At 47.6% G+C, this 22,518-nt stretch overlaps 1 protein-coding gene across 8 annotated transcripts in view; it reads right to left on the bottom strand.

The window, feature by feature from the left end:
* Positions 1-22,518, bottom strand: part of RALGAPA1 (Ral GTPase activating protein catalytic subunit alpha 1) — a 1,128,412-nt gene that overhangs the window by 641,558 nt on the left and 464,336 nt on the right. For 5 of the 8 annotated variants that reach the window (XM_069638431.1, XM_069638433.1, XM_069638432.1 and 2 more), the window contains one exon: positions 17,669-19,102. In XM_069638431.1, coding sequence (XP_069494532.1) covers positions 17,669-19,102 — 1,434 coding nt within the window. The remainder of the gene's footprint in view (positions 1-17,668; positions 19,103-22,518) is intronic. The other 3 variants (XM_069638437.1, XM_069638438.1, XM_069638439.1) reach the window with 1 other exon arrangement.

The following is a 22,518-nucleotide window of genomic DNA, read 5'->3' as shown; positions in this document are numbered from 1 at the left end:
AGTCTGGTGCAGGATGTCTAAGGGTTGTGGGTCCAAGGATTTCTCTGGTCGGATGCTGGTGCAGAATGCACCCCCTGATGAAGAAGGCAAGCAGGATTCACTGCTGCAGGACTCTTCTTGACACCTCACAGAACACAGCAAAGCAACTTCCGCTGACGGTCACCACACAGCAACTATGGCAGGTGTCTCTCCAGTCGCGGTCAAAGGCATTCCAGAGCAGGATCCATTGAAGCTGGGAAGCTGAAACCTGGCAAGAAGGCAACTTACACCATAAACTGGCAACCACCGAAGTTCCAGTGATGAACTCACAACAGTGACTATTCTACTGAGGGAGCCCACTGGAGAGCTGGTGTGTGCACCGTGTGGTCCAATGACACTTCTGAAGGCTCAGGGCGGCTAGATCCTCGAGAATGCGTTGCAACTGGTCAGTCCCACCAGTCCAAGGGTTGAAGCCCCTCGGGAGTCATCCACGGATCTTCAGTCGGCTGCTTGCCTACGATGATCTCAAGAAATGGATACAGGAGTCCTCTTCTTATCCCAAATCCTTTCTGGAAGGAAGTCCAAGCCCATCAATGGCAAGGATCTGCACAAACCGCCAGCTGTGGTCCCATCAGGGACCACTGTGGGTTTCACTCATGCCCCACACCTAGACTTTCAAGCACCTCCGATGTGGAGTGGGACCAAACAGTCCCACACACATCCTGGGTCCACACACACCAAGTCAGCAGCAGCTTTTGCCGGGCGAATGCATGACCATATAACAAATCTCCTGACCTGTGAAGGCAGCAAGAAGGCCAAACAACAACATGACCAAACAACAAGCAAAACACTTGTGGAGTGGCTGTTTCAGGCGACCAGCCGCGTTTAGTAGCCATATGCAGTAAACATGAATGTGCACACTAAAAATAATGCAAAAATGGTAACTGTATATCTGCTGCCACCAGCTTGACTTTAGGAGCATATAAAAGTAACCAACAATCCCAAGAGTAAAGAGCTAGGGTGGTACAAAAGTATCCCCACTGCACTGCATTGTAAGATGAGTGCACTGTTAAAAAGTCACCATTTTAAAGATAAAAAGGGAAACCTAGTTTCCAAGTCCTGATCGTCTGAAGCACTGATCAGTTTGCCCAAAAGACCAGAAGGTGAAGCTGAAAAAAGTCAGGACAGCTTCAAAAACAAAAGCAAAAGCAGAAACAACTATGGAGGGAAAGTTGCAAACAGAAAAATCTTTCGTAAAGGTTTAGCTTTGGAAACAGAGGCTAGTTTCTTCGGGGTAGCGGGTGACTCACCCACAGATCTCTCCATCTGCTTTGCATATGCAGCTCAGTGTTTTGTTTGGCATTCCTGTTAGGGAGATTTCAAATTTCTGTGCCAATTCCCTTCCACCTTAGAGACTCTCAGCTCTTCTGCTGGACTTTAGGACTTTACATTTTAATCCAGGAGTGAGACTTTTTCTCACTCCATCATGTATTTTGAACTCAGTTTTCTTTGTTATTGGAGTCTGACAAACTCCACAGGCATCTACATTTGTATTCTGACACACAGCACCTTCAGTGCAGTGTCACAGAGAAGTCCTCTGAGTTTAAGGTTTGAACACCTTCTCTGAAATTGACTTTACTTACCCGTTTTCCCTATGTAGGTCCAGTACTCCCCATCTTATGAGGAAGTACTGGGGGGTTACTTAGTAGCCCCTTTTCCTACTTACTCATGTAACATTTTTTATGTTCCCCTCACTACATTTAATGGCTGGGTGCAGTGGTTTAAATTTCCTACCATTGTCAGTTTCTACCGCAGACTAAAGCCTCAGCTGCATTAGTGCGCCCATTTTGTCAAAATGGCCCGGTCTTCTTTTTTCACCATTTCTTGCTTGTGAGGTCTTTCTTGGGTTTTACTCTGCGCACCAAACCAGGTTTAACTCTTATTCATTTTGCCTTTGGCTCGTTTCAGTGCGGAAACCCACCTCTGGCTTCAGTGCGTTTGGCAGGGCAGGAAGCGAGGGAGATGCCCATAACTCCCTGTTTGCGGTCTCCTTGGTTATCTGAAAGCGCCCAGTCCTTAGAGTGACAGTTAGGCTTTAAATGAATGGGAGAAACCTGCATAAAAGGCGAGGTTTCCTGGACTGAAGGCAGAGTCGACCACTGGACGAAACATCAGACAAAGGAAACTGGAAGAGAAGCTTGCTGCATCCTCCTGGACCGTTGAACTTGCCAGTGAAGCCCAGTGAAGCCCTGCTGCAGTGCTGAAGCTCCGACTCCAAATCGAATTGAGAAGCCCGGAATGGACAACTTCTTCCCTTGGGTTGGTGGGACCAACTAACCCCAAGACAAACTTTGCTGGAGGACCTTCCCCCCAACTTGCTGTACACTTCTTTGCTGATGCTGGAACCGAGGGCCAGGGGTTGAGAAATCCGTAGTCAAGTGGATCGTCTTTAAGCCGGAGTAGAGCTCCAGGAAGATCCTGAGGACCCTCCCGAAGCAGAAAGACCAAAGCCTGAACCGTCTCACCAGAGTCCTGGACCCCAAAAGCAAGGCAAGCCGATCAAGTGTCCAACATCTGCGGTGGTGCTATTTGCCGGTAGCGGAAACCGCAAAGTGCCGCTGACCTGAAAAGAGCCCATAGTCGCTGACTACGTTCAAACTGCAGTGCAGGAGTCCTCCGGACGTCATCCTTCTTGTCCCCATGACTGAGGCCCAGGAACCCAGGATCTGCAAGACAGCAACCAGAACAGAAGTCAGCTGGATCCTCCTTCAAATCCTCCTTCCGCTTTCAGGAGATTACGCCGTTGATCTGGATTTGGTGAATAGAATTTACAGTATCGATCAGGCATGGATGGCCACTCATGGTCTATGTCTGAACGACGACAAAACCGAGCTCATTATCCTAGGCACCCTGCCTCTCTTAGCCAAACTTAGCCCAGATTATGCCAACTTCGCTATTGATGGTAAGAACATAAAAGTAGCAAAGGAAGTGAAGACCCTAGGCTTCTACCTAGACGCCACCATGAACTTCACTAAACAAGTTAACTCCCTTGCATCGGCTACTACATACACATGCAAACTCATTAGAGCTAGTAAACAATTCCTCTCCACTGACAGTTGCCTCACGCTGGCTAGAGCCCTCATACTTTCCAAATCGGATTGTAACACACTCTACATCGGAGCGAATAAACCATCCATAAAATACAGGTTCTCCAGAACAATGCCGAGAGCAGCATTGAAGATCAATAGAAGTGAGCATATCTCCTCTACTAGAAGAGAATACAAATGGTTATCTAACCCTGATAAAAATCAAACTCAAGACTGCCTCCCTTACCCACAAGTGCCTCAATAATAATGCACCACCCTACCTTACAGACAGAATTTGCAAAAAAACATCCTCCAGACCAACGAGAATAGCTAACTCCAACTGTCTCCAAGTTCCACGATTTAGACTATCCACTATTGGGGGACATAGCTTCCCAGTCAAGGCCGCACAACTATGGAACTCCCTACCTCCAGGTATTAGAGCCCCCAAGCCTTATGCCAAATTCAGACAGATTTTGACCAACTGGCTAAAAGAAAATGACAAATAAACTCAGACAAACACCCTCTCGACACTCTGCTTCCTATTCTCTGCCTATGGAGTCACCTACTTTGCACCAAGTCCACCTGGACAACTCGCCTAATGTACTGCGTCCACCTTACTCTATGCCACCTAACCATGCAACCTAATTGTATATATTGATATGCCACTGTCTATTTTGTCCTGTATTTCTTGTACCCATGTAATCTCAGTGCATTCTCTATGTAATTTACTCTGTATATACTGATGTGTTATTATATGTGTCGGCCTGTTGGCCATGTAACTAAGTTGAACATATCCTTTCTGCTGCGCCCTGATGCTCCTGGGTCTGGTGCGCATTATAAATAATAAACTAAGGTACTGTGCTGACTAAGGGGTACTTACCTCTTGTCTGTAGCTTGCATTATCTCACTTGAGACTTGCAGTAGCTACTTTTTGCAGAGTTGATATCAGCTTTGACCCTTCACAAGCCTAACAGCTTGTGGCCCTACAGTGATTCCTTACAAGCGCTCTAACTTTGAGCAAGGCATTTGTGCCATCTACAACAAGTGCCTCAGCTCCTTAGACATTGTTCAAATTGACTTTGGCTGTCCTGGCTCGCTGCAGACACTTCTGACCCATTGACTTTGATTCTAACTGTCCCTTATAGGTGGTGCATAAGTTTACCTTGTAATGCTGGGAAAGGTCTAATCTAAACTTCATTGGGAGATTGAAAAGTGCCGGTATCACATAATATCCCCAACAAAAATATCGCTGTACATATGGTCCTCGGGAACGGCCATAGGCGATATTTTTATTGGGGATGTTTGGGGTTTTTGGGACCGGGGTTGTACGAGTGTCCCCCGCTCCTTTTAAAATACAGGGGTTGCGGGGGGTGTGACCCGCAGGTTCCATGCCGTAATATTGCCGCAAAAATATGGCAATATTTTTGTATGCCATTATTTATGCGGGGATATTAACACATGGAACCGAAAGTGCCCACATGCTTTGAGAACCTGTTAACCTTTTTCCAAAAAGTGATATATAAATTCCATATAAATACCAATCGTGCCTAGTAATTGAAGTCCCCCCAGGGTCTGGGGAAATGTTTTGATGGCATCTCTAACGAGCATCTACTTGCTTAACCTAGATCTGAGAACATGGTATGAAGTTTGATTGTTGCATATTGCCCTTTTTAAAGAAGGCTTATTTAAAAAACTGACCGTTAATTAATTATTTTACTAGAAAACCTTGAGTGTTATTTGTATACTTGTAATTATGAATGTCGGTGTTACCTCTCTACAGCTCACACTTACCCCTCTAGAGATAGGCCTGGATGCTCAGTCACTACCAACTTGTGTTGTAGTACAGACCTAAACCAATAGGTGGGTTAGCTATTACCAACAGGACAAGGCTGGTGTAGTATCCCACAGGGTTACAGCATACAGTCTTGCCCAACAATTCCTTTAATGTTTTGGGCCTGGAGATCTGACAAGCATGGCACTTTTCTTCCCAGTGATGCTATGGAAGACTACACGTCTTTCTTGGAAAACCTAGTAATATAGGAGGTGCAGAATTTAAAAAGGGTTATTCTCCAGGGGAAATTAATATTAACCAGAAGCTCTTAATAGAAAGTAAACAATATCGAGGCATTCTACAAACTGCCTGTTATGTGCAAAAAATGCTTTCTCCACCCTCCCTACAGATTGCTTTGGCCACAGAGTCTATATCCGTTGTTGGCAAGTCATTTTTGGTCCCGACTCGTCTTTGGTGCCGACACTGCATCGTGTTCAGTGTTGAAGTCAAGCAAATTATGTCTCGAGTCTCAGACTCTAGATGCAGCTATTAAACAAACTTCCGAGTAGAGCATCCAACCTGATGGTGAAAAAAGGCAATCTGAGAACGTCAACCCACAAGGGCTCATGGCTAACCGTCCTCGTAGAATAGGGATAGTGTTCGGGAGCTTTGCAAAAGTGCACCAAAGGTAGGACTTCAGAAGACTCACACTTTGAACACAGGGCTCCAACTCTTATTATAGGCCTGAAGCACACATGTATGTTGGTAGACATTGCTGAGCAGCCAGGCTTATTTTAGGAGGGAGGAAGGGCTGTACACATACGACAAAGAAACACTGACACTAAAATCTATATACAAATAATGCTTTATTTTATATCTGCACTAAGGTATGATATGATCTGGCATTTGTAACGCGCCTATACACAAGTGTTTCAAGGCAATGGTGATTCTTTGGAAAAGTAAGTACTATAACATACAATAAGTAACTTCGAAAGACCGATGCAATATGCACAGTAAGTACACACATTTGTATACTTTGAGAATGGCAGTACGCAATTCAAAAGGCAAGTAAATTCCTTTAATAATTGTTTCGGGCAAAATTAATTATAGAAGACCAACATAAAGCAGGTAAATACTGGCAATAATTTCAAAGAGGCCTTAGGCTTTGGAAGTCCATCCCTGTCTAGTTATGAGTCCCTCTGGGTCAGATTGGAGGGTCAAACAAGGAATGCACAAGCTGTAGAAAGTCAAATGTTCCAGAGGAAGTCTTCAGTAGCAAGTAAATAACACTGTTGTGGAAAAGGTTCAGGGACTTCGAAGAAGGCTCCCAGAAGGCACACAAGCGTTGGGCCTGGCCGAACGTGGATGGGCAAACACACAAGCGCACGAATCAGCAATCAAGCAACACAGGAGCAGCAAAGCAACTCCAAGTAAGTTCCACCAAGAGTCTCATAGTACCTTAAATGGGAAGAAAAGGATGCAGCACGATGCACCCGCGATGTAGCAGCAGCAGACTCGGTCACCAGATCCTTGGACAGGCAGGCGAAAAAAGGGACGCTGGAACAGATTTGGCAGTAGCAGTCGAGTGAAGAGGCTCCATGGCAAAGGATTCTTCGAGATTCTGTGATTTTGGACCCTTTTCAAATCACCATTGAAGAACGTTTGCCGCGCAGTCCATTAGTCTCAGTTTCCTGGCCCAGCACTTCAATGAGGGGACCTCAAGGAGGGGAATTTTGCATCTGGAGGTCCGAAAGGATTCCACCAAAGTTTCGGGAGGATTCGATCTTCGGAAGGTAATACACTACACAGTGGCCACAGGTCCCAGGGTATTGGCGGTTTGCAGCCACTTGAGGTAACAGCTCATTGTGGAATGGCTTGAAATGCAGGTCGTCTTGAGAATGATTCGGCCCACCATCTCCGGTCATCTGGAAGTGGCTGTGGGCGTCTCCACTCTTCCTCCTCGTCAATTCTTAAGTTCCAGTGGTCAGCTTGTCTTCAGCTTCAGGATACATGCCTCTCATACAGGAACCCAGCCAATCAGTACCCATGCGCCATTCAAACTATGGGAGGTGGCTGTCCTTTTAGGACAACCAGCCTCTCAGTAGGAACCGGTCGCAGGCAGGCACAGAAGAAGACAGAACAGCAGAGTTTCAGAGCCCTCCCCTGTTTCCTGTTGTCACAAACACATTGGCGCCTTGGCAGGCTTCACAAAGGGATCTCGCCGAAGACAAAAGTCAAACCATGTCCTCCCCCACCTTGCACGGCAGACGAAGGACCAAGAAAGGACAATCAATCTTGAATTGGCGTAAAAAGGACACCATTACCATTTTGGGTCAATAGTGACACTTCTGTGCACTACTGCAGCTGTGAGTACAGCCTGGGAATAAAAACGGCACAAAAGTAGGTAGGAAAAAACCACTGCCACCAGCCAATCAGATTAGCTTGTCACTGTTACCAAAAAGTTACAGGAGTAGTGAGAAAGGAGATACAGTAGCCCCTCATCACGCCACATAAGGTGGGGTGTGCTGATCCCACAATAGAAAAGATAGGAAGGATAATAAAAATATCCCCTTCCCTTGGGAACACGAGTTCTCGCAAGGAAAAGAATAGAAAACAACAAGGAAAGCCCAAAGGGCTCCCACCAACACTGCACAGAATGTGCTGTATGCTGCAAAAGTCAAAGACAGATGCCACAACACCTGGAGGAAAGCAAGACTCCAAGGAAAAGGTATAGAAAGAAAAGAAAAGGATACCAAGAATAGGGTAAAAGAATGAGTTAGTGTGGAAAAAGGTTCCCATTCACTCAGGAGAACAGACCAAAAATCCAGTAGTCCAGCAAAAGGTTCGGGAGACCTCGCATGTGAAGGGGGTTTCACATAGAAATGAAAATCTACCAAACAGTGGAACAGGAATGCCCCTATCGATGCCCCTTTTTCAAATTTGGAAATAGAGACAAGATGTAAGACTCTGCACCAACTACCAAATGGCGGCCTATGCAAAGCATGTGAATCTAAGCAGATTCACAAGCTTCAGAAATGTATGCATACAGCGGGTCATCTCATTAGCGATCATGTGAATCCAAGCAGATTCACAAGCATCAGAAACGTATGCACACATGCATACAGTGGGTCATCTCACTAGCGATCATCCACACTTTACTCTGAACGCAGTAAAAGCCGCGCAGCAATGAAATTGTAAACTCTAGGCTGTAAAGTGAGTGAAACACAGTGTCGAGATGGATTTCCAAAACCAGCCCTTTGCTGGAAGGATTTTGGAAGGCAACCCGACTTATGGTAAACAGGGAAGACACAGAGGTTAGCCAAACCCAATCGAGGTAAGGTAGCTAAGCTGTCAAGGCGTAGTCTCAGGAAACGCGTGAGCGTGGTCTATGCCGACAATGAGTCCACACAGACCACCAATAATTCAGGTTACACAATAAGTATATAACAGTTATTTACTAGGCCTTTAGTTACAAACCAAGATACACAAATCACAGCCAAGTACTGCCACACAAACCCTATATATACATTCAACAACAGGAGAACAGAAGTGAATATGAATGAGTTACCAGTGATGAACAGCCGAGTAGTCGGATGCAAGCAAAAATAGGTAAAAAGTCAGAATAAGCACAAATACAGCGTCCTTCAATCTTATGAAGTCCAACCCTAAGATGGTATAGGGCCTTGTGCCAAAAAGTCACAAGTTCCAATACACAGCCTCTTCAGCAGAGGTGGAAGTGGGCAGGAACTAAAGGGTACGCCATTCCCTTACTTCTCAGGGCAATCCATGATCGTTCCCTTACCCTTTACTTTATGCAACCCCTATTACCATTTCAGGGCGGCAACTTGATTGTTCATTTTTTTTAAACTTCTCCCCTACTGGGGACTCGAACCTGAGCCTTGCTGATAACCAGCCAGTGTAACAGGTCACTGCGCTATCTTGCATGCCTGGATTGGTGTCATTTCAATAGACTGTGTGGGATATAAAACACATTCCCAAGCCGCCAAAAAGCCCAGCTCGGCAGTGATCTGCATATGAATTCCTGTAGGTGCAGCAGTGCTTGCAGGTAATGGGAGGGAGTGGGTGGCTATATACATGGGCATCTCCCTTAAGAGGTGGGAATGGTGGATGATTGGATGGGGAGTCTGCATAAAGCTGCATGCTGTGGGGGCCAATGACACACTAATGGTGGTCATTTAAATGCATTTTCTTCAGTCTTGCTAGGACTGTTGTAAAATGCAAGGCAGAGTGGCGGAAAGAAAGGACCCGGTAGGGGGTTTGATTTGAGGGGGTGACTGAGTATGGGGGGTGGGAAGCGGGCAGAAAAGTGGGCATGGCAAACGGAACATAGGTCCACTACTTTTTGTTTTATACTTTGACCACTGCTCTTCAGGTAACAAATTCAGAAATTATGCAGTAAGCTGTGGTGGTGCTTTGGAAAGTTATTAAAAAAAATAATTTACCCAAATTCAAGTCAAGTACCCCACGTTATTCCCTAATCACCAGGTAAGACGTCTGAAAGGATCTATAACCCAGGTCCGAAAACCAGAGGGCGGTCAGAGGGAGTTGGGGCTAAGGACTTTAGGCCCAATGTTACCCTATGGAGGGCAGGGGGCAGGGGGCCAGGGTGCAGAAACAGTTTTGTTAACCCTCTGACTCGGATTCTTCTTGATACCACTTCAGGTCTTCCAGAATCCCCCAAGGACACAATCCTCGGCACTTGGTTTGGATGAGGAAGGCCCCGGAGTCGCGGGTGCAGAGGTCACTTTCCGTGCCGGGAGTTGGTCACGTTGCACAGCAAACAGTTCCATTTGGCTTCTAGAAGACGACCCAAAACAAATGTAGACTTCTGCGGTGCAGATCCCTGCAGGACACCTCACGGAATTGAAGGAGTGTTCCAGCGAAGGTCACCACGGTCAGGTGGCGACAGGTGATCATACAACAAATATAGAATCAGTCCCAGCGCAGCTTACTTTGGAGTGAGATAGCAGACAATGCTTAGACAGGCGACTAGTGGCACAACCTGAAGATCTGCAAAGTTCGAATGCTATGCTCGGAATGGCAATGGCTGTAGTGAGGCAGCCCAAACAGGAGCTGGTCAGACCAGCAGGTTGTCCAGGGACACTTCTGAAGGCTCTTGAGGCACCGATCTTGGAGCCTAGTTGATATCAGGACAGAGGAGTAGGGCTTCACCGGGACTGGGCTGGCGTTGATGCTGGTCAGCTGCAACGGTTGTTCACAGGTCTTCAGCAGGCTGCATTTCTTCATAGGAGACTCCTGTAATGATTTGTTGAATGACTACAGGAGTCTCCATTTTATCGAAGATTTGGACTGGAGTCAACACCAGCTTCGCCAATGGTAAAAATCTGCACCGTTTGTACTACACAAGTTTAGCCTTGAAGTGGATGATTTACCTCCATCATGCTGCCAGAGGTAAATCCTCCACTTAAACGCCACAAAACGGTGGAACGACCATGGCGGAATTACTGCCTGCAGTAAATCTGCCAAAATCCCCACTGAGTGGTATAGTCTCTGAAAATGGGGACTAACACCGCCCTACCAACACTCAGAATCTGCTGGAAGGTCCACGGGACCGAGTGGCAGTCACTGATTTTGGTCGTCATTTGGCAGATTTACTGCCGAATTACTGCCAAATTCATAATGAGGCAGAAAGTATGTTGGCTAATGCTTTTAATAACTATACAGGAGACTAGTATAAATGAAGGTCCACTCTAAGAGTCTAAGAAAGTAGTCCCAGGACTGTAACTGCATAGGGAAACGCATCAGGCTGCTCTAAGGATGTTGAGAGTTCCAGGTGCTCACCGCAGAATGTAACAGAACCGTTTGAACTCTTCCTCATGTCGATTATAGCGCGACTGCCAAACTTAACTCGCCCTTTGCCTGAGAAATGCAACCACCCTGGAGGGTCAGGCATAGTTTAAGCTACTGAGTAAGGTTCAAATCATGTCACAAGGTTCTATGCACATGACAAAGTGCGAGTCAAATCCTGTACGCATAACAGAATCCTGTTCCTTTAGTTCCTGCTCCAGTGTTTAAAGCAACCCAGCACAATCCGTTCTTGTCCGTAGTGGTTGCTCCCTATGCAGATGTAGTTGCCCTATGCTCTTGAATCGCACTCATGGGCTTCATAGATGTAGCCACTGTACACCCCCTTAGGATTGCCCACAGGGTACTGTTAAGATCTATTGCCAAAATCAGCCCTGGAGGGAGGATTTTGAGAGGCCACCCTATTATGGTGAACAGGGAAGACCTAGAAGTTACCTAAAACCCAATCAAGGTAAGGTAGCAGAGCAGCAAGGCTGAGACGAAGGAAGGGTGTGCGAGTGGTCTAGGGCTGCAATGAGTCCACACAGAGCAACACCAGTAGTTCGAGTTAGACAGTAAGCATAAAAAACAGTTATGTATTACGTCTTCAGTCACACAAAGCATATACAAATAAAAGGCAAGTATTGTCAATCAAAACCATAGAGAACATATAAACACATTCACCAAATAGGATAATAAAGTTGCATATGAATTAGTTACCAGCGTTCAACGGGCGAGCACTCTAATACAGAAAATACTAAGAATAAGCTGAGTTACAGCTTTCCCCAATCTGGTATCGCATTGTTTGGGCGATAGGAAACATTTTTGCCAAAAACAATACATCGAACAAACTCCAAATATATAAGGGGACCGGTTAAAAAAGGTGGGGAGAGGGTTGGGGTAGGGGGAATAGCATAGGGACAGGCGGGTCTGGGGGGGCAAAATACAAAATCTTATGGGTTTTTTCAATAGAATTGTTTTGGCAAAATTTCCATAAAAAAAAAAAACTCCTGTCAGCGAAAGAGCATAGAACCCTCAATCTCATGAAGTCCAACCCTAAGATGGCATGGGGCCTTGTGCCCAAACATCACCAGATCCAATTTAGCTTCTTCAGGTAAGCATTGCAGAAATGATGCAGTGGGCCATGGTGGTGCTTTATAAGGTTTTCAAAAGTAATACAACTATTTACCACAAAGCACTTAAGTACCCCACGCCATCCTATTCCCAAGGTACGACATAGGAAAGGATCCTTTGCCCAATATCGACCAGAGGCCAGGCCAGAGGGCGTTCGGGACAAGGACTTTATGCCCAATGTTACCCTATGGAGGACAGCAGGTTAACTTACCCCCTGACAGATTCCTGCAGATATCACTCCCGGTCTTTCAGAATTCAATGGGGAAACAATCTTCTGCACTTGGTTCGGGTGAGGAAGGGCCAAAGGTCGCAGGTGCCGAGCTCACTTTTGGCATCTGGATTTAGTTTTGGTTGGTCGCAGTGGACAGGAATCTGTTCCAGACAGCTTCCAGATGAAGACTCAAAACTAGGAAAGATGGCGAGTTCTGTGGTGCAGACCCACCCTCAGGACACGTCACGGGATTGAAGGAGGATTGTTCCAATGAAGATAATCACGGTTGGGTGGTGACAGGTGATCATAGAGCGGCAAACACAGAAGCAGCCCCAGCTCAGCTTCCCTCGGGTGAGAGGCACGGAGATGGCTACATCCTACTGATCGGGGCTATTCCTTCTTCTCCGGGGCGCATACCTCAATGTTACAAATTGATCATTTTTTCGTCCCAGCACCCAGGCAGGCCCTATATAGGGGGAAGCGATACAGGAGGACCCTGCCTGGCCCAATGAGACACATGTCAGGTGTGGGTAGAAGCACACCAGGACATGGGATGGGTCGAAAACCGACTCTTGACCAGCCCATATGGTATAACTTGCACCTCGGGGAAATGATTGAAACAGGATACTGGGCGGCGAGCGGAATAGACACCCTGGTGGACATCATACTAGATGGACGCCTCCGGCGTTTGAGGAGCTGCAGAGGCAATACGGCCTAACGGGGGAGGGATTTAGATATATGCAAATATCCCACGCCATTACAGCCCATTTCCCCTCTGTGGGAGAAGTCCTGAATAGTTCCCCGCTGGAGGCCAACCTACTCACAGTGAGAATCTCTGCTAAGGTCACGTCCACGTTATACCAAGTGCTTACGGCATTCAGGGCCGTAAAACTAACTTGCCTGCGAGAGAAATGGGAGCAGGACCTGGAAAGGATGGAACCGGAGGAATGGGTGGAGGCCTTGATGTTCCCGAGGGAGGTCGGAATGGCAGCACGGATGCGGCTAATACTATTTAAAACCCTTCATAGGGTATGCTACTCCCGCACAATGCTCTCCAAATGGGGTAAGATAGACAGTGACGCATGCCTCAGATGTGGTGGGGAAGGAGCTACTTTTTACCACACGCTCTGGGAATGTGCACAAATCAGAACCTTTTGGGTTAAATGCACAAACTGTCCACCATGATGGGGACCTGGGTCCCCTTGGAGCCGAAACTAGCATTACTGGGAATATTGGAGGACACGGATTTCACTAAACATGAGAAAACTTTCCTGGCTGTAGCAATGCAGCATGTTAAAAGACTGATGGCAGCATCCTGGGGCTCAGCAGAGCGCCAGAGGGTGAGTGGTCCGCGGAACTGGACCGCTTTATGACCCTAGAAAGAAGAGTATACAGAGCTAGGGGTTGCCCTGCGAAGTTCACGAAGATATGGTGGAAGTGGGAAGGTATCAGCAAACTGCCCCGACAGGATGGACTGCCCAAACATCGAACACTCCTACCAACTGACCTCACCGGCGCCCTTGCAGGTGGCGCTCACATGTCAACATGAATAATAATTATGGTTTCTAATGTAATGTGCATAAGTCATACTATTGTTTTATATTGTTTGCTCCGTTATGAAAACAATAAACAGATTGACTTTAAAAAATGGAAAGAAAGCGGCAAAAACAAAACCTTTCATAACGTGAGCTCGCGAGGGCATAAGCGGACAGTTTCTCACCAAGAAGCATCTCAAGTGAAAGTACAGGTGGAAACCTAACCAGAGAGCACAGCCCTGAGGCAGGAAGGAAACCCAAAATATGCATTAGTGTGAGAGTTTGGAGATAAAGGGGCGATTCTGGAAACCGACAAAGGAAAGGCTGATGGACCAGAGGAGGCTGCAGGCAACACGAGAAAGAGGGGCAGAAGGAGGTGATGAAAGAAGCAGCAGACACGTTGCATGGACGTTCGAGGAAGAATACAGAGGCAGACACGCACCGCAGGTCTATCAGAGGTGTGAGAAAAGTAGGAAGTGGTAAGAACAAATGGGGAAGCATTGCAGAATCAAACAAGGATTCAGCTAACGGAGACCGTGACAGAGGGTGGACGTGCATGCAGTCCCAATAGGAACTAGCATGAGGGCTAGGGGCGAAAGAGTTGGCTGGGGAGCTATAGAGCAAGGATTATTGTTCAGAGAAGGGACCAAAAGCCCACCGAGCCTGCCTGGAGGCTGGGAGAAGCTGCGTGCCATTTGAACTAGCTGATCCGTGCTCGAGTCCGACACCGAGACCTTCAGCGAAAAACAGTGGACAAATGTACCTTTGAGGAGAACACCAGGACAAGCAAACAAGGACTGAGTGATGGGGGAGATACCCATTAGAGAGCTTTTGATAGATATTTTCATAAAGCAGACTTGAACCTAGGAACGGTCATCATGAGACACAGTTTAAGCTTCACATGGCCCAACTTGGTGTTAGGACCCTGATGAAGTTCTGTAAGGAGTCTTTGTGGAGACCATCCGACCTTGCGAAAGAAGAAAATGTTGCTATTGCGCAAACTGCCTTTTCAGGCAGTATGAGCATTAAGGGAGAGATAGGAGTTTAATGGCACCCGAGGGATGTTTACAATTTGACAATGTGTGTGTCAGGGGAGTGATGGCATTCTGCATCAGTATGGGTGGAGAGGTTAGGAACTTGCCGTCCGAATCAGGTGAAATGAGCAGAGACTTTGTATTGACGCTAACTGCGTCCATCCAGGCCTCAATAAGTAGATGATTCTCCAGGCCGTGGTGATCATCCTCTGGTGTGACACTAAGACTGAACTGATGGAAACCATGCAGCAAGCCACCAGAACCCTGGGGCACCCCACAGAAAGAAAACCAAGATTGCCCGTCAAATCAAACAGCTTTAAGCACTGTGTCCCTGCAGGATAAATCCTTCACATAATCCAAACCTAGGATGGAAGTGGTTCAAAGCAGCTAAAAATGAATTCCGTGCCACCGCTGCTGTCGGGCAGGAAGCCATTTGGAGTGTTTGCACTGCTTAAGTAAACTGAACAAAATGAAAAACACTTACAGACATTAGCTTGAGGAGTAAATAGACTGGTAACTGGGTTGTGGCTCCCGTAATCCTGCACAATAGTGTTCTCGCCCTTGGACTGATCTTCCAGGTAGCAGACCCGAATGGAAGAGGAGGGCAAGTTTAATGGGTCTGATCAGAAACCCATTACCAAGGGCAGCATAAACAGTAAGTGGGCCCCTTAAAGGCTCCACGCAGGTAAAAATAGACTTCTAGGTGCTGCTCTTAGCAGGTGGCCCCGGGTGGCCTCACACTTTACTTGTGAGGCTTGCTCTAGATTCCTCATAGGAAAATGGCAACTATACAAGGCTTTGCCACCCAAAAATTGACAAATGGAAGTATTGTCTAAACATTCAAAATACAAGGCCAGGCAACAACAACCAAAAGCAGAAGAAAGGTTGACGGGTATAAAAAGAGATATTGGGAAGTAAACGGACAACAGGAAAAAAGAATGGCTAAACAAAACTAAGAAATAGAGTGGCATAATTAGGAGCAATGTCTAAAGATTGTGACGGGGACCGTGGAAAGAAATAAACGAACGACGATCCAGTGGAGAACGGCATCATGGGAATGTTCGCAGAGTTGAGAAAATTGCAGAATTGACTTTTTGAATTATGTTTTCGAAACAATATTTTAAGTTTAAAAGAGTTGCTTTATCTCTGCAAGATACTGGTAAATAAAAAATAAAAAAATGTAGGTTTGGCCCTTGTAGAACAATTTTTTAACACATTTCCTATCACACCCATCAGTGGAGATCAAATGCATCTTTTCACACTACACCCATCACGCATCTGACAGCAGAATGATTGGAGCCATCCGTTCATGCACCCCTCCGTTCAATGTCAAACAACTCTATGACGACACTTCCAATCGGGCAAGCAGTGTCCTGGTATCACCTGGCAGAGTGGCAATCTTGCCATGCAGCACACTATGCTGTTGTATGACTGACTGATTTACTCGCTGCTCTGCCCATTATCATCAATCATTTCCAGAACCACTCTTCCCAGTGCCCACTGGGATTTTGTATCTTTATGGGCAAAGACGTGATTTCTACAACATCAATTTCAACAATGCAGAGGCCGTCTACTGCTTATGACGCACCAGCAGCTGGGACCCCTCCGAACAAGCAACAAAATCCGCCTGGCACTCAAACCATACCTTAAAAAAAAACTTGGAGGCACTTCCTTCTATCACTTAGCCGCAAAAACCTGGAACAACATCCCAAGAGAAATAAGAAACAGTGAAGATCACCTAAAATTCAGGAAATTACTAAAAACCTGGCTCTTCAACACCACAGACTAAATCTGCAAACCAAAACCAGAAAAAAAAGATGACTAAACCGTAAAGGACAAGGATATCCCCGACCCGAGAGGGTAACTCCAACGGCACCTGGACGGAAGACACCCAATATACTGGAACACAGGCGGCACGCACGGAAAATGAGTCAACTAACCCAGACAATCCGACCAACACTTTCACCCTCCCCTTAGTTACCGCCAAGCACCACAGTGGAGTGGAATTGTCGAGATATTAGCAATCACCACACTACCTGAGAGGTTGACATTGGCAGGTGCACTGGCCACAGAAGTATGAAGGGAGGATAAGGGGAGCTATGAGAGAGCATGTTAGAGGTGGGGGCCAGAGGAGTAAGGAACCTTATATGCCAGTCGGACCGAGATCAGGACAGAGGCGCATCAGGGGAGACCACACAAGCAGAGCTCCCAACTCAAGATAGAGACACAAACTAACCAACCCTACTAACTTTTCCCTTTCTGCATACACCTCTCAAACTCCAAACCAAACACAACCAAAACCTGCAGCACAATAAACCGCACAAACTTCACTACATTGCAACAACAAAACAAAACACATAGTCTTGCACAACAGTACACAACGACTCCCGGCCACAAACACCCCAAGCCCAGCCAACAGACCCACCGGGCTGAGGCCGCCAACAGCACATCACTGCTCCCTTGCACTTTTCCTGCTTCCTCCCACTAACTCAACCTCCCTTCCTTTTTCAGAGCCGCCAGAGCGCCAGGGGACCACTCCGGTGGTGATAGTGCGCGGTACAAATGTCCATTAACATTAATATGAATATGAAAGCTTTGCCAATGCTGGGCACATTTATACACCACGGTTCCTGGTAGTCTCAATGAGCCATGCATATACTCCACCCAGTGAGGCATCCTGCAGAACACAATCCTCTGATCTGAAAAAAACATGCAGTAAACTGGACACTATGCATCCCCTAATTACGTCAAGCTCTTTGGTTCAAAGGTCAGTAAACGCGCAGATACATTAGGAAGGATTTAGGACAATCAGCCACAGATGGTGCAGCTGTCGCATTCTCAAATCAGGCTCAGCCACAAAAGGGAGAAAAGGAATGTGCCAGAAAGAGGGTTAGTACGGTGGGGGAGGCAGAGCAAATCATCTGCATGCGCGGAGCAGGATCAAGCTGCAGAAGCCACATGCAAAACCCAAATAGAGGAAGGAAGGGGGAGCGGCCAATCACCCCAAAGCCGCTTGATTCACAGGTAGCTCGTTTCAGCTGCATTCAAGCCAGAGGGGAGTCACTTGGCCCTGGGGCGCAGTCACTGCTCACCTGACGCTTTCTTTCCAAAATAGCCCATTACATGGCCATACAGGTCCCTCAGCGGAGCCTCGGCCTGCGTCCGGTGCGGCCTCTGTGGGGAAACATTGGCCTTCGGCTTGGAAAGAGCATGGACAACAGTTTTATAGACGCCACCCAGGGAGCTTTGCGGCTGGCCTGCCTCCTGACTGGATGACCTTGGGGCTTTGGGGCTGGAAGACGGAGGGCCTGCCTCTTTCTGGGAAGAATGTCTTAGATCTCCACCGGGCTCGGGGGAGAGGCCACTATAAGTGGAGACTACATGGGCGGATCCCCCAGATTTTACAATCTCTAGGACAGAAGATGAGCTGTGGCTACCCACAGCTCCACCACTACTGAATGCACTCAGCCGGCGCAGGCGGCTCTTCCACGGGGCACCTTTGTGCTCCAGTGGGTTATAGAACAGAACCGACTCAGTAGCCGGCCTGAAACTCACTTGGACACCATTCCGCTTCTTCCCAGTTATTTTTATGACCTTGGCCCTGTGGATGATAGGTTCACAGGGGCGTCTTTTGGCCAGGGATGGTGGACCAGATTCTGTCGAAAGTGGAAGCTCGGCAATAACCGTGGTGTTTGCTATGGCTTTAAGCATTGGCAGAGCCTGTGCTTTGGGAAGGGCCTGGTAATCTTGGTCAACCTCATGCTTCTCTTCAAGACTACCGTCTAGTGTCCAGACAGCTTCTTGTCTACACAGATCTCCTTTCCTGCGACTTGACTCATCTGAAACTGGAATACTCTCCAGCACCGCTTCCTCAGCATTTAGTGGTTTGTCCTGCCCCAAATACGGCTGGACGTGCGCCTGATCTATTCCTTCATGATCTACCACATCATTTTGGCCAGGACCCTGGCCTAGGCTTAGTACAATGGCCTCAGGCTTCCCTGTGCCCGAGGAGTGGTCAGCCATTCTTTGCTCCTGTATACTATCAGCTTCATGAAGGGTGGGGCAGAGGCCATCTACTGTGGGGCTGCTACTGCTAGTCCCCTCCCCCAGGAATTCTTTCAGTGAGGCCAGGAGATCTTCTCCTTCGCAGTCCGTGTACCAGCCCAGCTCCGCATCTGCAAGGTCTGCCGAGCCGCAAAGGTGGTCGTAAATGCTTTCCCCCGCCTCTGTGGTGTGCTCCCTGCTGTTAGTATCGGCGGTGGGACCCTCGGTGGCCCTACAAGGTGGCGAGGCCTCTGTGGAATTCGGAAAGCTTGCAGTGTGATGGGACGGAGAAGCTGGGATGGGCACTGCACCTTTGGCACGCTCAGCAGCAAGAGGCTCCAGAAGGTCAGATGTGCTGCTGCTCCGTGGCAGCGGGGGGTGATCCTCACCCGCTGTTCCAAAGACATCACTGGGAGTGTCCTCACTGTGTGAAAAATGTCTTACGCGAGAAGGGAGAGGAAGGATCTGAGCATCGTCCAAGTCTGTCAGGAGAAAAGAAATTAAAAGAAAATGCAAGTGTTACTGGTGCAATTCAAATCCAGACAAGGCAAGAATTACAAATTCAGCAAGCCACCTTCCTCAAAAGTCAAACCCTGCAGCTGTGAAGGCATAACAAAATATTAAAAGCAACAGGGAATGATGCGCAGTCAGATGTCCACTAGATCAACGCTTTGTTCCCAGCTTCATTGAACAGAGGCCCTCAAAAGAGTCCCTGTTCAGTGAAACCATTGCTTGACCACAATGTACTTTCACGCTCAGTAGAGCCCCCTCTCCTGGCTTCCTCTGCAAGGCCGTCCCACTCCACAGCAGCTCGATGCTTTCCTGTATTTTCAAACTGCTCCCTGCCTCAGAAGCTGCACATATTCTGCTACTCTTGCCTGGGTCCTTTTGCTCCTCCCTTTCCTGGTAACTTGTTTCTTAAATACCAATCTCTGATGGATGAAAGGAGTGGGCGAGGATTCATCTCATTGTCAGAAAGCCGAAGGAAACCTCCTGATCCACTTCTCGACTCGAGGGACACAAACACTGCCATACTTCTGCATTATCGTGGCCTGTGAATGAACGGCTGAGAAACCACAAGAATTCTAAATGGCCTGATAATGGGAGATGGAAATGATCAACCTACCATCCAGACAGGGGAGTTGGAACATTTTATCACAATTTTCAAAACACCAACACATCCTGAAAAGAAAAAAAGTCTTCCTATGACAGTGTGGGAAGAGCTTTTTCTGAATGGATAAGCAGCTGCTTCACAGCCAGATGGGTCAAACCGGAGAGTAGGACTTAAAGTTCTTCTTTTTTTTATAGCTCATCTTTATTTATGAACAAGCGGTACCAACTGGCATTGCTCGGGCCTGTAGCTGACATGCATGGGGGGGGGGTCTGCTATAGCCATGTGTATGTTTTATTGTGTCATAACTTCCTATTAGGGAAAAAAATTGCTAAATCGCAGGGCCGGACCCTGCTCCACCCCTGTGCAGGGCGAATGAGTGGTGATGGTCAAATTGCACTACCGCCAGTGCACCCCAGATTGGTATGCAGACCTTGTGTCCTAAGTTCCTATTTGTGAAAAAGTTGCAAAATCGTCAAATCGCCCGAAATCGCACATACTGATAGCACAGGGTCAGACCCCGCCCTGTGCAGGGCGAATGGGTGGGGTTGCGGAAATTTCACTATCACCAGCACACCTCAGACTGGAATGCCGACTTTGGGCCACCAACTGTTATGGGGCTGGAGCCAACCCCGAACATACAAACACTTTCACAAATATATATATAGATGGCAGTTTTCAGCTACATATCGTTAGAAGATAGACCAACGTCAAATGCATTTCAAGGATTGGGGCCGGGGCGTACAGGGGAAGCTGGTCCAGCTAACGAGTAAAGCAATTGCTGCCTCGTGCTCATCTAGTTAGCCTGTTCCTATTGGACAGAGCGGGCAGGGGGATTTTGCCCCTGCGGGTGCAGCGGGGGAGCACATTATAATGTCAGGTGACACGGAGTTGGGGTAAGGGAGAGCATCCAATGTATCCATAGAATATGACACCCATGGAAGCCAAGTGAAGAGAGTAATTTAAAGTGGCTGTCGTTTTCTCCATCGCCCAAGTTTCCCAGACTTTACACTGCCACAAATTGAGGGCGGAGCAAACAGGGGATTTCCAGGATTGGCGAGGGTCAAGGGGCTGCCAACAGGAGCTGGGTTATGAGAGACCCTATGTCCCTGCTTAGTCCATATTCCTGCTCTGAATCTGTGTCCACAGGCACCAGCGATAATGGGTGGAGTTGCAATGTTCACCCAGTGAGGTCCTTGATAGGATTTCCTTCTGATAAAACTGCCCCCATGGGCAGGACCACCACACTAGTTTCTAGGGTGCCGGTCTACCCACACCCCCTGAATACTTCAGGGAGATATTGTGGAGCCGCTGGGGGTGGGAGGGGGGGGAGAGAAGAGATACCAACACAGCATAATCTTATAGGAATTCTCTTTAATAAGGGTGTACCTCAAGCTTTTGTTGGCCCTTGCCCAAATGCGGGACCAGGACTCTGGGGCAAGCGGTATCTGGAGCCCTCTCTCCCAGGCCAGCATATATGGCGTTTTGTGTTTCCCTGGCATATTGTTCAGGAGAGACTCGAGAGTGGTAGGTTCCCTAGTCCCTACTTGTCGCACCACCCTGTCCGTGATCTAATGTCTCAATTGGCAATACCAAAGGCTCTCAGTCTCCGGTAGGGAGAATTTCCCTCTGAATTCTTCATAGAGACGCAGGCGGTCCGGTCCGAGCTATAATAGTCCTGATCGAGGTCTGGATTCCCGCCAAACCAGAAATGTCAGGGTTCCACAACACAGGGGATAAGGGGGGTGGGGACGGGACCCAGTTTAATTCCATCGAATCTGTGTGCAAGATCCCAATAGAATAGTGTTGCAAGGGTTGACTTAAGGGGGGATGCCCGCACGCTGTGCAGGCCTGCTTGCAAAAGAACAGAAGAGAGCTCAGGGGGAAGCGAGTGCTAAATGGTTCAACAGTGGACCAACCCGAGCTAGTGTGTGCTCCCCCATTTTGCTAAATGTGCCAGTTGAGTTGCTAAGAGATAGCGCCATAAGTTGGGGGTCTCCTAGGGGCAGAAGGGGAAATAGGATCCTGAGGGCCCTCGGATACTTCCCACTCCATATAAAGTTGAAGAGGTTGACTTGGGTGCCCAGTAAGGGCCTTTTACTTATCTGGATCGGGAGGCTTGTGAATCGGTATAACAGTCTGGGAAGGATATTCATTTTTAATCGAATGTATCCGGCCCAGACAGGATATTTCTAATGGAAGCCAGCGGAAAAGGTCCATGGGGATGGTTTTAAAGAAGGGGGAAATATTGGGCTTGTAAAGGTCTTTGTCATTTGAAGTAAGAACCACGTCTATGTACTCCAAAGACCTGGGGGAGCAACTCAAGCGGAATACATCTTTCAGACGCCTGATCATGTCCGGCTCTGCGGAGATGTTGAGTCTGGATGATTTATTAAATTTATAATATAACCCAAGGCCCGGCCAAAGGTTTTCAAGATGGCAAATCGCAGCGGGAAGAGATTTCGCAGTGTCCCTGAGGAGCAGAAGGATATCATCCACGTACAGTTTCTATTTAATAAGGGGAGGGGCCTCTGGTAAGGTTTGAAATCTCTGCATTTGCCCTGATGTTGCAGGCCAAAGGCTCCATTCCCAATGCAAACAGCAGGAGGAAGAGCGGGCACCAGTGGCAGGTCCCTTTCTTTAATCGTATTAACAGAGTTATTTTGCCGTTTAGTCTAATTCTGGTGGACGGGGCAGCTAGAGTTGTGGTGATCCATGTCCTGAAGTTGGGACCAAACCCATAAGGCACCAGGGTCTTCACCAGGAAACACCAATTGAGGCAGTCAA

The sequence above is a fragment of the Ambystoma mexicanum genome, chromosome 14 (genome assembly GCF_040938575.1).
Source record: "Ambystoma mexicanum isolate Mex_15411 chromosome 14, UKY_AmexF1_1, whole genome shotgun sequence".
NCBI classification, from domain to species: Eukaryota; Metazoa; Chordata; class Amphibia; order Caudata; family Ambystomatidae; genus Ambystoma; species Ambystoma mexicanum.
Note: the sequence above shows the minus strand (reverse complement) of the source record. Positions and strands in the feature narration are given on the sequence as shown.